At 33.4% G+C, this 16679-nt stretch overlaps 1 protein-coding gene across 10 annotated transcripts in view; it reads left to right on the plus strand.

The window, feature by feature from the left end:
- The window catches only part of DPYD (dihydropyrimidine dehydrogenase), an 841255-nt gene that overhangs the window by 236586 nt on the left and 587990 nt on the right, over positions 1-16679 (plus strand). For all 10 annotated transcript variants that reach the window (XR_001707891.3, XM_513583.8, XM_009425982.5 and 7 more), the window contains one exon: positions 5295-5382. Coding sequence is in view for 9 of the 10 variants with exons in the window: in XM_513583.8 (XP_513583.3) it covers positions 5295-5382 (88 nt within the window). In the remaining variant the exon portion in view is untranslated. The remainder of the gene's footprint in view (positions 1-5294; positions 5383-16679) is intronic.

Consider the following 16679-nt stretch of genomic DNA (forward strand, 5'->3'; position numbering starts at 1 on the left):
CAAATCAATCACATGATTGGAAGTAAAACACTCCTCAGCAAATGCAAAATAACTGAAATAATAACTAACAGTCTCTTAGGCCACAGCACAATCAAATTAGAACTCAAGATTAAGAAACTCACTCAGAACCACGCAATTGGAAATTGAACAACTTGCTCCTGTATGACTCCTGGGTAAACAATGAAATTAAGGCAGAACTCAGGAAGTTCTTTGAAACCAGTGAGAACAAAGAGACAATGTACCAGAATCTCTGGGATGCTGCTAAAGCAGTGTTAAGAGGGAAATTTACAGCGCTAAATGCCACTTCAGAAAGCTAGAAAGGTCTCAAATTGACACCCTACCATAACAACTAAAAGAACTAGACAAGCAAGAGAAAAATATCCACAAAGCTAGCAGAAGACAAGAAATAAGCAAGATCAGAGTGGAACTTATTTGTTATTTGCTTTAAAATCTTGAGTTGTAAACTTACTTCATTTTCATTTTATAGATTGAATAATGAAAACATTTAAAGTTATTAGTTTCAGAAAAATCTTTGTCAGCATCCATGTGTTTTCATTATTTTATTATTTTTATTTTTCTTCAGAAAGTAGGTTTTTTTCCCCCGTGTAGACAACAGTTATGTAGGATAGTATTTTCATTTGCTTCTGTATTCTTGTGATAGAATTCATTATTTTTTCACTTTATTAGCCATATTTGCATTTTTTAAATTTATCAAGCATACTCTCAATTGATTTTACACCAAAGGATCATTTATAGTGTAATAAAATTGGGTATTCCCTTTAGGAGAAATGGCTTCTTAGCTGATGTTTATTTATACATTTTTTTGTAATGAAACTCAGAATTTAAATAGAAATACATATTTTTGTTTCATGGTCTTTATATCCTAATTTTTCAAAGTTAAAAGTATAAAATATGAATGAAGATACTGCATTTTTGCATATTTAAAATATGTATATTTGTCATTTCCCAAAGTATTCTGATAGAATTCTAATTGATTACCTTAATTTGTAATTTCTATACATTTCTTCTGCTTCATAGTTTGAGATGAAATATCTAATAGAGGTATTACCTTTTTCTTAATAACCTCTTATAACATCTTGTTTTTCACTATGGTTATTTGAACCAAGAATATCTGTGATTATGAGATAGTATTAGAAAATAAATATAAAATCATATTATTTCTCTCCCACAAGGAAACATGTACACTAATAGCTAATAAATAATTTTCATTTCTAAAGATAACTAAATACTTTCAAAATTTCTTCATTTTATTTTCTATCTTAGAGCATCTGGAAATATTTGGTCTCTTTAACCAAATTTTCTATTAGAAAACTGTGAAGAGTGTGTATGTTTTTATTTGATTTTTAAAAATAATGGGCATCACCTATTTTATTTGAAGATTTATACTCCACAAAAAAGTTGTAAGCCTTTATCCTGCATAATAAATGTTACTATGTATATGAATACATATTATAGTATATAAAGAAAGTTTTCATCAAATCCCTAAGAGACTATTAGATGGAACTTTGGCTCAGGGTATATGACATTCAGAACTGCTGGAATAAAGTAGTGACTATTACACTGAACTTGAAATAGATTGAATTTGTATTCCGAATTCAGGTAGGAAATATCTAATAATATGTTACTAAAGTCATTAGAGGAAGGTAGAATATATACTGTTAACCATATCTAAGAAAATCAAGATGGAAATATTACATATGTAAAAGTACAAGGAATAAAGAAGCAAAAACACCAAATAAAATGCCCGTAATATGATTTTTCTAGCATCATATCTATTTAACAAATAACATTGAGATTTCATAGCTTATCAGCCAACGTGATGTTCCTGATAGCTGTAGTTGTCTTGCAATTCCAGTTATAGTTAACACACATTTCATTTCAATTTCCCAAGGCATAATGTAAGCAAAGCTTTACCTTTGTTGTCAAGGAATCTTTCTTCTAATTCTTTCTACGAATAGATTATTTCTTGCATGGCAAATATTTGGGGCCTCAGGCTTTTAGGAAAGGGAAATTTGAATAGGTTCCCATTAACACAAAGGAAGGAAGCCTCGTGCCTGTCACTGCTTGGAATGTTCTTGTTATGGCTTTGTCCTCATTTCTACCAGGGATCTGCTGCCCAGTGATGACCATCCTCCATCTTTCCCACAGTGTCTGTTCATGGTAAAGTCAAGTCTTGCTGGTCTCCATCCCAGTAGATTCACACCAAGATCAAGATACTCGTCTTTGCAGCTTTCCATACATGAAAGGAAAACTCAACTGTTTTCTATCCCCATTTGCACACTATTGTGTATTAGAGTAGAATCAGACTGTATAAATACAGAATGAGCATCTTTCTTATATATTACAAAATCAAAGACATTTTCACTCTGCTGTGGTGGAAGAATTGGGATGTCTTTATTTCTCTTTGATAAATCACAAAAAGCTACTATTAAACTAAATATTGTGCCTTCTCCCACAAATACCCACCTCAAAAAGGATGGGAGGTCTTCTTGAATCTTCCTGCAGAGGCACTGAATAAAGTAAACCTAAGATTAAGTATTTTGAGAATCACCTCCACCGATTAATTCATTGGCGTGGCATTCCAGTGCTCAACTTTGAAAATGGCATACTTACTCAGTTTGCTAATATTCTATTAGAATGTTTGGACCTGGTGTTTTCTTTTATGTCTAACCTTTATTATATATTGGTATGAAGGGTATTTGATTCATAAAACAAACAGCGAAATTATTTTTCTTTTTCAATAAAATATGTATTATTTAAAAGTTAGAATAAATTAAAGTTCTAAAGCCTCACTATTAGATGATTTTAATAGCATTGAATTCTACTAATTCTAATAGTAATACTATTACTTACGATAAAATGCTTTGAATAATACATATTTAATTAATGTTCCAGTTTAATGTTTTTTGATACGTTCCAGAGTTCTGAATATTTGTTATTAACCTCACCTTGGTTGTCCCCTTATTATAAACTTTCTGACAGTTACCATATCTGCCAATATAAAAACAGAATTACTATTTTAGGAAGACAAAACATTGCCCTCTATGATCCAGTTCCAGTCATATTCTCCTCTCCAACTTCTTGCTCCATTGCTTGCTTTGCACTTTATATTCCTGAAACACAACCTTTTTAGTAGGTCTTCACATACAATATGCTGTTCTTTGCCCTTGAGGATGGTGCCAGCTCTGCCCTCTAACCTCAAGAGGCACAAGAGCACAGCAATTATGCATGTTGGCTCTGAAATTAGACTATGTATTTGACTGCAATAAAGGTTATGTAAGCTCTCTTGTCCTTTAGTATCATTATCTGTAAAATGAAAATACTGATAACACTTCATGGGGCTGCTGTGGGGATTAAATGAGTCAGTATATGCAGTACTTAGAAGAGAGCTTTACACTTAGGTGCACATTCAGTGTAGCTGTAATTACCAGTTCATGGGTATACATTGCTCTTCTTCTATGACTCAGCTTAAGGGACTTTGTTTTTAGGAACATTTTGCCTTCAGAACACAAAGAAACCTACCAGGCATTGTGCTTCCTTCTATATGGCAGGAAATGTGAGATGCAGCTCTATTTGTCTTTTACTTTCAAGGGGACTTACTGGCACATACTTGATAACTGGATCTCTAAACTTCACTCAAGAGACCAGTCCCTGATCATAGAGTTCATCTTCCACCCACTGGAGTGCAGATATCTTAACAGTTTCCAGCATACTCACCACCTCTTGTTCATGCTGTCTGATCTGCCTGATGTCGTCAATGTAATGAATCACTGTGACATTCTGTGGGATGTCCAGATCGCTTCAGATTACATATATTATTACTGAAAAGAGTTGACATATCCCTAAGGCAAAACTGTAAATGAATATTCTTATCTATACTCTGTGACTCTGAACTATTTCTGATCTCCTTCTCTAATTGGAGTGGAAGGAGTATGCATTTGCCAAATCAATGGCCACATGCAGTCTATGTGTGGCCTTATAAAACTTCTCTAGCAATAATACCACTTCTGTAACAGAAACTGCAATCAGGACTACTCTTTAGTTAAGCCTGCAGACATTTATAGTCATCCTCCAGAAATTCTCTGGTGTTGGCAGGGGACAGGCTGGTGGATTAAATGGGGATATGACAGGGACCACTAACATCTCTCCCCATCCCATTGCACCCAGGATAGGATATTATCTTTGATTTAGTCTCTTGGCTGGATTTTCAGATATTTTCATGTGGCCTTCCCAACTATGACAGCTTTTATAGCTCTTACTTCACAGACCAGAGACCCAATGTAGGGATTACTTCAATTGACAAATGTAACAATTTCAATTATGCTCTTAGAGACTAGGAGAACGATCACTGACTGAGTTGTGGTTTCAGTGGGCCCACTGTGAACTAGACTTCAGTCAGGCTCCATTTTTTACCTCACCCTGTAAGTACCCACTCTTATGTTTCCAAGTATCAGTATTACTGAAGAACCAGTGCTTAATAGTCCTTGAAATGTCTGATCATTCCCCTTTTTCCAGGGCTTAGTTGCTTGGATAAATGACCATAGTTTCCTTTGGGAAAGGACTAGGGGAATCACAGTATTTACTTGTAGGGATGTTTCAGGGTCTTTCTTCCTAGGGACCCTGACACCTCCCTGGTCAGCAGGTTCCAGAAGTGAAAATTATCTCATGTCTGGAAACTGACCAAGTATTGTGACTTTTACTAGGGGTGACTACCCTCTGCTTCCTGACTTTATTCATTTTCCCTTGACAATGTCCCTTATCAAAATCCTGTCTTTTCCTTTTAAAGGCGCTATTGAAATCCCACTTCTCTGTATTCTCAACCTTCTAAGCTTAGCTAAAATGAATCTCCCCAGCCTCTGAACTCTCATACACATGTGGTGATCATAGCTTGTTTTATGTTATATTTATTTGTGTATATCTTTTGCCCCTATTGACTGTACATTGATGCTGGAAATGTGTCTTATTTATCGTCTTATTATTTAAATGCCCCACATCGTGCTTTGAACATATTATGCAAGCTATGGAAGTTTACTGATGGTTTTAATGACACTGGCTTTTCTTCTGCATTTAGCCCTTAATAGAACATGTTCCTGTTCTATTTATATACTATTTTGTGTATGTAAACTTATATACTAAAAGACAAAAATGTTGTCACATTTTATATGGAATCTCATAGAATTTTTGGCTGACTTTTCATTCTTTTTGATGTTAAATATTAAGATTTTAATTAATCATATGCCAAATTTTCTTATGCAGAATATTGTTTCTTATAGATAATTTGTGGTAAAAGCCTTTCAGTGAATGAAATGACTCTTAGCACTTTGAAAGAAAAAGGCTACAAAGCTGCTTTCATTGGAATAGGTGAGTAGTTTACTCTTAAATATATTTATTTATAATGTATTTTTTTATTTCCTAGCAATATCCAGAAGAATGACTGCCTTCAGACATTTTCATGATGAAAGTTATATTTGTTCAGGGAATAACAGATAGAAATGATTGGCCAAGTAACTAAATTTCTATTTTATAAGTAGGAGTGCTGTTTCACCTTAATTATGGAGAGATTTCGGCAAGATGTTTATCTTCCCATTCTTTCACCACACCATCATCACCAGTGAGAATCTCTAGGAAGAAAATATTTTCAAGTCATACCACCAGAAACTCAGAATCTGTCTAGAGGCTGTAGCTTTCTTTTTATGATAAAAACAATTGATTAAAGTGATCATAAAGGATGGAGTTGGCTCGTTCCCTTTGCTATTCATTTTCCAAAATTTTCTAAAGACTTTTCTTATTTGGTTGAATTTTTTAAATGTTTCATCAGTGTTCTGAAAGTCCCATAGACAGTGTATTACTCCTGAGGCACTCAGTGTATACTGTTTTCTCATATTTTGCCTAAATATGTTATGGAGAATGAGTTTTCTAACATTTTTCTTCCACTTAGTGTTTACTGAGAGACCAGAGAGAACAAGTAAGTTGGCTTGACTTAGTGTTTGCCTCATGAATGTCATATTCATTCTCTGATGTGATTTGTACTATGGGCAATTACGGCATATAAATGGAGTATGTTAAATCGGGGTCCCCAAACTCGGGGCCACGAACTAGTACTATACTGTTAGGAACCTGGTCACACAGCAGGAGGTGAATAGTGGGCAAGCGAGCATTACTGCCTGAGCTCTGCATCCTGTCAGATCAGCATTAGATTAGATTAGAATCTAATGGCATTAAATTATCATAGGAGTGCAAACTCTACTGTGAACTGGGCATGCAAAGGATCTAAGTTGCATGCTCCTTATGAGAATCTGTAACTAATGCCTGATTATCTGAGGTGGAACAGTTTCATCCTGATACCATCCTCTTTCTCCAACCCGGTCCATGGAAAAATTTTCTTCCATGAAACTGGTCCTTGGTGCCAAAAAGGTTGGGGACCACTGTGTTAAATTGTTACTCATTTTTAATATAAACTCATCGTCCTGTATTTTACTTTGTCTGTCTCTTCGGCAGTTCACACTCAGAATATGAAGTTCGAAATAATATCTCTTTAAGTGATCACACACTGAGTAATGTTTGTTTTGCAGCTGTCCTTTTTCATTGCCTTTCTGAAGTGCAGTCATCATTAATGCTTCTTTGTCTACTAAACTTTTCTTATCAAAATGCCATTTCTAAGACCATGCCTGTCAGCCCCTTTATTTAGGCAAAAAATTATGGAAAGCAATATAAATTTGCACTGTCTTCTAGCTCCTAAATGTCTCAACTGAACCTCCTTCCTTTCAGAAAATTTTGGGTGCCATTGTCATTAGTATCCGTCTGTATGATCTTAATTACAATATTATATTTATTGTGTATATCAAAAGTAGGAAGGAGGCAAGATCTGATATTTTCCCTGGGTTCTATTTTTAGGCATACTATATTTGACTTTAGCTTTACTTTTCAACATTACATTTGTATTGATAATTTAATGTAAAGAAATTGGGCAGGTGTCTGTAAGTTCCAATTACTCTCAATAAACACATGATCAAAAATGCTTGGTCAGTAATAAGTGAAAAATTTCATCAGGCTTTAGGTCTGCAATACTAATAATGTTATCAAATAACTATTTGAAATTCACCAATGTACTAAAAGATATGTTTTCCATTATTTGAGTATATACTAATACAATTATTAATACATGTATCTATAAGAACTTCATCTACAAAGAATCTTTGTACTGAAGGAATATGGACCAATAAAATAACCAATACATTGAAATATCCAAATTAATTACATAAGCAAATTATTCCAAAAATTTGGAATAATTAAATTGTTTATCACTCTGAGTAGTTATAACCATGAAACACCTTCTAACTGAAATAATCAATAGTGTTTCAGCTTTTTAATTTAATTTTATACTATTAAGTCCCCTTAAGTATATTATTTGATAATGCTATACTGGTTCACAATACAGTTGTCTCCATTTGACTCTGCACTGAGGTGTGAATACAGCATTTAGAATCTAGAGTCCTTTCATATTTATGTGCTGTGCATTTTCATGCTGAGAAGTGAATCTTTGACATTTTGGTGTAGTGATGTGAGGAATGCAGTTATGCTCTATTTCAGTATTTTGTATGAAACATATACAAGAAAAATTTCATCATGTCAAAAAGAAAAGCTTCAGTCTGTGGAAGACAAGTAGCCGTATTCTCTAGGAAATGTTTATTTGACACTCATGAGTGTCGATTTGGGAATTTATGACCTTTGTATTACCATATAACTGTCGGTTACTTGGACAGCCACACAACCTTACATGTTTTTGTTCATTAACCTTGCTTCCATATTGTAATTAAACTTTACTCACTTATTTTATCTACCCTTTCTCACTGATTTTGTAGGAGGAAATGTAGAATAGGAATTCCATATTATTTAGGATATACATTTGGGCAGTTTCAGAAAACAATAGAGGGTAAAACAATATAAACGTTTAGTTCTTTCTCATGTAACAATGTAAGCCATTTTCAAACCTGAATTCCGTCTTTGGTCTATGGGTAGTTACCATGTTCACATTCATGCTAATAGAAGTGGGAAAGAGGGAAGCAGCTCCTTCAGTCTTATATTTATGAGCCGGAAGTTACACAAATCAATTCTTCTTTCATCTCATTGTCTGTTACCTGATCATATAAGCATGGCAACAGCAGAGGGTGCTGGGAAGTACTGCCTTTTGCTGGGTGGACATAATCCCCATAAAACGTCTAGAATCATAGGGAAAGGGGATGACAGATATTGAGAGAGGATAGAAATGAAAGTCTCTGTTACAGGTGTGCATCATCATTAGTATTTGACACGGGAGATCAGTAAAGTACTTAGTAGCAAAGAAAACACTCTTAGTACCTGGTGAATACATGTTGGTTACATAGGTAGTTTTTAAAAATGGAGATGGTAGGCCAGGCGTGGTGGCTCACACCTGTAATCCCAGCACTTTGGGAGGCCGAGGCGGGTGGATCACAAGGTCAAGAGATCGAGACCATCCTGGCCAACATGGTGAAACCCCATCTCTACTAAAAATACAAAAATTAGCTGGGTGTGGTGGTGTGCACCTGTAATCCCAGCTACTTAGGAGGCTGAAGCAGGAGAATCACTTCAACCGGGGAGGCGGAGGTTGCAGTGAGCCGAGATCTCACCACTGCACTCCAGCCTCCTGACAGAGCAAGACTCTGTCTACAAAAAAAAAAAAAAGAAAAAAAGAGATACTTTCTCTTTCTGTAGTTGGAAATGCCATAGTTATTAATCTTATGTGTTTATGACTACTATCTTATTCTACGTTAGATTGTGTAAAATAAAAAATATTTTTAATTAACTGTGACATAATGAAGATAGCTCATTAAGCCCACTGTATTAAGTCAAGTCTGTTCACATGTTTCCTGATTTTAACTATAGTGTATGATATTGCTCATGAAAAGTCTCTCATTTTTAGAGTTTTCTCTAATACTACCAGAGTCCAAGGAAATTATCTCATTGAATGTACATCATTGTTACTTCTAAAGACTTATGTCTCTTGAACCATGAGAAGTTTAGCTTCTTCTAAGTACTGAGATAAAGCCCTATGTCTTATTCAAAATTAGTCTGTTATCTTCACAGTAATTGAGTCTTTGTTAAAGACTCTAAAATTTTGGTGGTTTTACTGAAATCAGAGCACCTGGACAGCATGTTACTGAAAATATTGAGAAGTAGAATTGGAACATCTACTATACAAGGCTTTTAAAAAATATTGGATGGCTCTCTTTGTTTGGTATTGAAATTGACATAATAGGTTACAACCATTGTTTCTTCCTTTTTATTTTATAAAAATAACCAGAAAATAATAGAATAGAACATATCAAAGTGTGTTGGCTATGGTTAGGGCAAGTGTTATTTTGTGAAAAATGTTTTTCAGCTGTGTGTATGTGTGTTTGATGTGTGTGCTTGCACATTCACACTGCATTAAAATAAAATGTATTTTTAAAATATGGCTCTAGTTAAAGTTTGATAGCCAATGCTATACAATGTAAGGGCTCTGATGGACTAAACACCTTTTTCCCATAGTATACTCAACACCTATCAATAAGTAGCTATTAGTGAGTTAAATAAGTATTGAATTACTACAATCAATGTCCCAAACACTGTGCTAAGAATTTAAAAAACAATAAAGAAATCTGAATTCGTTGTTTAGGTTGGTATTAAATTGAGTCAGAAATATCATAAGACATTCAAAAAGAACAACCATATTGCACAATTTCAGGAGTGGGACGTAGTGTGGTAGATGGGCTGAACATGGGTATAGTTCCTTTTTTTTTTTTTTTAAAGTTCTGTGGGTAATTTTATTCTAGAGCCAGGTTTAAGAGTCACTGTTATAGATAACTGAAGAGATGGACCCTTCGTCTTTGTTTTAAAGAAGCCCATTTCTTTTTCTCTTTCTGATTGTCCATCTTCTGATAGTTTTCATCTCATAGCCTCATAAAACATGATAGTGCCAAAAAGGTTAAACAAGCATGCAAGGGAAAGAACATACAGTAAGACACATTTAGGTAACTGATCAAACTTTATATATTCTTCTGCCAAGTTTTTCTTTCTTTGAATTTTTGTTTTTAGAATGCATGAGAAAGAAGGGGTTAAGGGGAAAATGCAGTGAAATCAATTATAATAGTCACAGTAGACACTACGAAACAGGAACTACAGGAAGGTGTTGTAGAGATGAATAGTCTTTTTCAACACCAAGTGCTTTACTTGTGTCCACCCAAAAGATTTTCCTTGAACTTACTTCTTGCTACCACCACTCCCCTCACTTAATGCCACTGGGATACTGCTGTGGCCTCAACCAGTCTCTTTGGCCACCACTGTTCACACAACAAAAGTAGTAATCATGCTGAAATCAGATCTGATCATTATTCCTCACTAAAACTCTTCCATAGCTCCATATTTCCTTCCAGATAAAGAAAAGTCCCCACGAAGGTTTTCAAGGCTCTTCTTGATTTGGTCACAGCTATGTCTCTAGTCACTCCTCCTATTAAATTATGTGATTCAGCCATTCTGAACTGTTTTTAGTTTTACCTTATCTGAAGTTTTTTAACCTCAAGTTTTGGACATGGACCTAGAGCTATCTTTATTTTCATATTTGTGTTCTTGACTTCGATGCTTTTTTTCTATTTGATACAATTATTTTACTTGTGATGATCTACTCCCTACCTTCATACTTTAGCCTGGATTAATGAATCATCTTCCTCACCCCCCACCCCACACAAACTCTGTGTTCCTGCTCTCTATGTTCAGACTGGACTTTTTACTGTAGTATAGCACTTCTTCACCTTCTTTATTATAGTTGACTAGTTACATGTTTGTTTCCACCACTAGAAGTTAAGCTTCTTAAAGACTGTAGATTTTGTCTACTTTCTTCATTGACAGATGTCTGGTGCCTAGCAAAGTGGCTGGTACATAGTAGGAACTTCATACGTATTTTTAGTTATTGATTTTAAAATGCAACTCTTTTGACTGTTTTCCAAAATAAAGTAAATTTATAGGTTGCTTAACAAAGTTGGCAATTTTGGAGTATTATAACATTGCCCAAACCCAGGAGGAATACATTTTACATTATTATAATTTTGGTATTACACTATTAATGAAATAAACAAGTAGGAATAGTGATATTAGCAGTGGTGATATTGGTAATAATAGCAGTAATAGTGAATAATATTCCAGGCTCAATTCTTAACATGATCTATCCTTTTAACTCTTAAAATGGTCCTTGAGGTCGATATTCTTAACACTCTTTGATGGGTAAGAAAATTAAGACTATCAAAGGTAACAGAAAAGAAGTAAATGACAACTAAAGCATGGAAAGTGAGTTTTATAAAGAAAGTAAAAAAAAAATAACAAGTGCAAATATCCATACTTCAATTGTGACTCAAAGCCAACATGACTCTGTCTACATTTCAGCATCTCACTTAAGATTCTTGAAGAGGGTAAGCTCATACTCAAGAAGTCTTTATATTTAGCCTCATTTTTCTCATTGTTATCACAAATTGGTTTTCTTTTAGTTACCATCAGAAAATAATATTTTTTTAAATGTGAAGATTCCCAAATATTATAACAGACAAATAACAGATAATTATAAATAAAAAAATCCATCGAGAGATTGTGGTATTAAATTTGCTACAGAGTGGCCTTTAGTTAAATCTCTCATGCCTTCACAAAGCAAGAATTATTCTCTATAAAAGTTATTCTTAATTGGCTTCTTAATCAGGAATTTCTAAATTGTACATAGTTGTGTATACTTTCTATTTATTCAGAGGAAAATGCAATAAAGTTTTTAGACCATTTGCTTTACTTCTGTACCCAGATAAAAATGTAAATTGTTTAGTCACTATCCACAACTATGAATAGATTATTTTAAAAAATAAATCTGACTTAATTTTAAGCAAAAAGCAAGCCTTGAGTATTTTGCCAATCTACTTTTTTTTATTTGTAATATTGTTTAATCTACTGTCACTTGTAAGTACTTCGGTATAATTGTAAAATGGCTCCCAAGAATTTGGAAATGAGGGAAATAGAATTCCAGCTGAGAGTTCATTAAATCATTACTTAATGAGTTCATGCAAAGCTCCAGAAGGAGATAAAATAGATGTAGGGCAATTATTCTTTGATCATATTAACATATCTATAGAAAGCACATATTAATCTGCAGAAGCAGGCAATGGGGGCTGGTCATCTTTAGAAGTATTGAGGAAGAAAAGGAACCTGCAGAAATATCAGCAATATTGACAGTGACTCTTTTAAGGCACCTGAATCAATGGACCGGGAGTTCTTTGAGCCCAGGTCGTAAGATAGACAGAGAAGTCTATTTTAGAGACCTCTGAATCTTCTTGTTCTGATTCCAAGCTCACCAAACTGCCACTGATTCCTAAATAGTTTGATTATGGGAGATGAGCGTGGGAAGGGGAGGTTGCCGTGAGGTGAGATGGTTCCACTGCACTCCAGCCTGGATGACAGAGTGAGGCACCATCTCAAAAAAATAAATAAATAAATACATAAAAATAAATAAATAAATAAATAAAAAGAATAGAAGAGAAGACAAAAAAAAAGAAGACAAAAGAAAAGAAAATAAAAGTTTATTCTGTGTTCATATATAATGAAATATATGTCATTTATAGTAAAGAATATAGTTTTCCTTTTGTCATTTTTGGTTGTGTGCATATATCCCTCCCCTGTCACCCACACAAACACAGTATATTAAACATTTATGAGATTTGGTGTTGGTTTTTATCCTTGAATTGCATAATTTCAGCACATTTCTTAACACATAATACAACATCAATAAAGTTTTTTGAAGTTAAGTAATTGGAAAAAGAAAAAAAGGAAACAATGGAAGAAATGAAAAGCAATGTAATAACTTGTTGAGAAATTTTGAGATTATTCTTGATTACTTCACTGCTTAAAATTCATGGATCTTTCCAAGCATCCTCTTTTATCTTTTTTTGTTTTTGACAAAATGCAAAGACATATTCATTAGTTCTGATTAATGACTCAAAGCCACTCTTAAGTCATTCCTACTTTGATGCCTTATAATTATGTCAAGTATTACATTACTGTGCTGAATATCAGATATTTTCTTTAAGTATTTTTGGTTAATTTTTAATGGTAGTACTTGCTAGGGTATTTAATGAGCGTTTTGTGATGAAGATGATGATATAAGGAAATATTTTTTAAAATCATGGCTTTTTCTACTGGTAGAAGTCTTTACATGTTGTAGATGATCAATAAATATCTGTTGAAGTATTGATTAATTATTAACTCTAATTAACCCTATTAACTGACGATGTCTTCCATATTATTGTAAAAAAGGAGATAATTTATTAATCACTAAGGTTATTTTAACATTATATAGCTTATATTCTTTTTATTTTAAAAAACCTTTTATAAACCACAAATTATATTTTAAAATATTTTATCTTCTTTGCATTTACCTTCTTTGTGTTTATCTTCTTTGTATTTCTTTGGATGGAGACATGGAGGAATTTTTATTATATTTTCCTATATATGTTTCATGGAATAAAGACATATTTTACTTATGGTAGTTACCTAAATTAGAGAAGTAAAACAGTTCTTTTTGGTATTTTCATTGTTTAAGCATTAATTTTCTTTTAGTAGTTTCCAATGGTTTAATTAACTCTTAAAGTGAAGTTGATAAGAGAATTGGAAAATTACTGAACTAAGAAAAATGTTGTCTTTCAACTGCTATTTATGGCTGCCAGTTACATTTTTTGTGGGAGATAATTATCATTTGAACCTGGAAGGGGTTATTAGTGAACATATACTATGGGTATTATCTTAGTCTTGCTGGGCTGCTATGCCAAAATAGCATAGACTGGGTGGCTTCAATAACAAACATTTTATTTTCTCACAATTCTGGAGGCTAGAAGTCTGAGATCAGAATGCCAACATGGCTGGGTTCTGGTGAAGGCCCTCTTCCTGGCTTGAAGATGTCTGCCTTCTCCCTGTGTGTTCCTATGGCCTTTCCTTGGTTTATCCGTATGGAAAGAGAAAGACCTCTGACGTTTCTTCTTTCTATAAGGGCACTAATCCCATGATGGGGGTCCCACCTTCATGAATTTAACTAAAAGTAATTACATCCCAAAGGCCCCATCTCCAAATACCATCGTGTTTGAGATTAGGGCTTCAGTGTATGACATTTGTCTTTAGGATCATCATGATGTTTTGTTTTGTTTTACGTTTGGTAATCATACTATAGGTCTGCATTGTCCTCTAAAGGTAGAATATTGATGTTGAAGGTTAAATTTTAGGATACTTAACAAAATTAGAAGTTACTGAGATAGTGGATATTGTCAAGAAGACTTTTGGAACATCACAGTACACAACCCTTCCCCCCGCCCCCTGTAATTCAATGAAGCTGAATGTGGAGAATTCAAGACTACATTGTATTCATGTGCACAGTACACAGTGGTTTTCAGATAGAGCTAGGAGATGTACTGTTGGATAGCTATTTTCACACTACAGACCACACAGCTCTTATCTTATGAATCGCTGCTATGTAAAGTTTGGTGAACTGAAGAAGACATACACAGAAGAAAAGAGGGGTTAGTAAGAGAAAAGGAAAATGGCATGGAAATGGCAGGGATTGATGCAAGTTGGAGGAAACTAGGCATATTTCCATATATGATATATATTTCTTTCTAGAACAATCTTACCAAAGTACAGAAATGTGAAATTTTGGAGGATAATTTATGTTTTATCCGTTCCTTATTTCCTGTTTATTCCAGTTAAGCTATGCCATCTTTCGTTAGCAGGATTAAAGTGATCTAATAATCTCTTTCTTTGTCATTTAAACAGCTTTTTTGACTTTAAGTGCTTAACACCTGTATACTCTAAAGCAAGACCAAAGCTTTTAAGGGACGCATTAAATATTTTAAGTAAATCTATTTTAGAAGCAATGCAATTGAAATTTATATCAAATCAGTTTTTCTTCAGATCTTGCCTTTGAATGGCTTAAGGGGTGTCCAAAACAGTCATATTGTTCCCACCTTCCCAAATACAATCTAGTTTGGTTATATTACTTTTCTGTTTCTTAAACTCGTATTACTTAGTATTGTTATAAGTTATGTCAGGAATTAATGTATGGGAAAAACAATACTGCAAGAATGATTACAATGTGAAGTCAGAAACATAAACTCTTAAAATGCATTATTAAGCATTAATACTGTGGACATCTAAGAAAGTTTTATTTTTAAAACAACATTTTGATTTATTTACTTTCCTATCTCAAAATATGTAAGGAATCTTGATGTGTGTTGTCATCTTCTGATTAACCATGCAGTGCCACCTGGTGTGCAGATGGAAAGAACATTACACATCAGAGGCTCTGTTCACACCCACCCCCACCATACACAAACTTACATGGCAGAAAGTTAACAGATGTTCATTTTGCGTTTGTTACTGAGATACGTTGTGCATCCAACTCTTAATTCATAAGTTAAATTTGGAGATTAAGATATTGGTATTTGGGTTAATCAGTCAAAGATTATATTAATACATCCATTATGAGAATAAAGTAATATTTAATTGGAAAATTGCTTCTTTGGATCTTTAAGGTCTTATTTTGTGTTTCTATTCTTTCTTTTTTTAAAAAAAAATTACTTGGTAGTTTTGTCTATTGAGCGTTATCATCTATATTTTACTGATAAATTTATCATTCCTAGAATACTGTAGTTTAAAACTGATTGCTATTTAATTTCTCCCAGTTAAGTTTCCATTTTACAGGAAAAAATAGCCCTTCTTTTGTCTTTGGAGATTGTATCACAGTCAGGTATTTTTCCACTTCTCTTACTCTTTTAATGCCACTGTTGGTTGATCACATTTTAAAGTTGGTTGATCATATTTTTAAGTTTCTGCAATATACCTAGCAGTGTGCTAGCAATTATATGTTACAGAAAAATTAAAGAGGTTATTATATATTTAGAAAAGTAATTAATGCATTTTAAAAATAAGAACTTTGTGCATATAAATATAATAAATAGAATAGCTACATTTATTGAAGTTCTGTGCAAAGTCATGTTTAGTTCTCACAAAGTAATTTTGGATTGGTATTATTCATATCTCTATTTTACATTTATGTAAATGGTGTCTAGCAGATATTAAGTAACCTTCTCAAGTACTAGAACCTGGATTTAACTGAGGTCCCTCTGAAACCAAAGCCCTACTCTTGGTTAATACATTAAGTTGGCAGAATTTAATCATTTTAAAAAATTTATTTATGCTTTCTTAAAAAATATTTGAAATTAATTCTTTTTTAAAAATTGTGGTAAGTACACATAGCATAAAATATACCACCTTCATCATCTTTAAGTGAATAGTGGGATTAAGTACATTCACATCGTTGTGCAACCATCAGCACTATTCATCCACAGAACTCTTTTCATCTTGCAAAACTGAAACTATACCTATTAAGCAACAAATCTATGAATTTGACTATTCTATGTACCTAGTATGGGTGGAATCATACATTATATATTTTGTGTGTGAATGGCTTATTTCACTTAGCATAATGTCTCAACCTTCATTCATGTTGTAGCATGTGTCACAATTTTATTCTTTTTTAAGACTGAATAATTTTTTATGTATATATCACATTTTGTTTAACATTA

Source organism: Pan troglodytes, chromosome 1 (assembly GCF_028858775.2).
Source record: "Pan troglodytes isolate AG18354 chromosome 1, NHGRI_mPanTro3-v2.0_pri, whole genome shotgun sequence".
In the NCBI taxonomy this organism is placed as follows: domain Eukaryota; kingdom Metazoa; phylum Chordata; class Mammalia; order Primates; family Hominidae; genus Pan; species Pan troglodytes.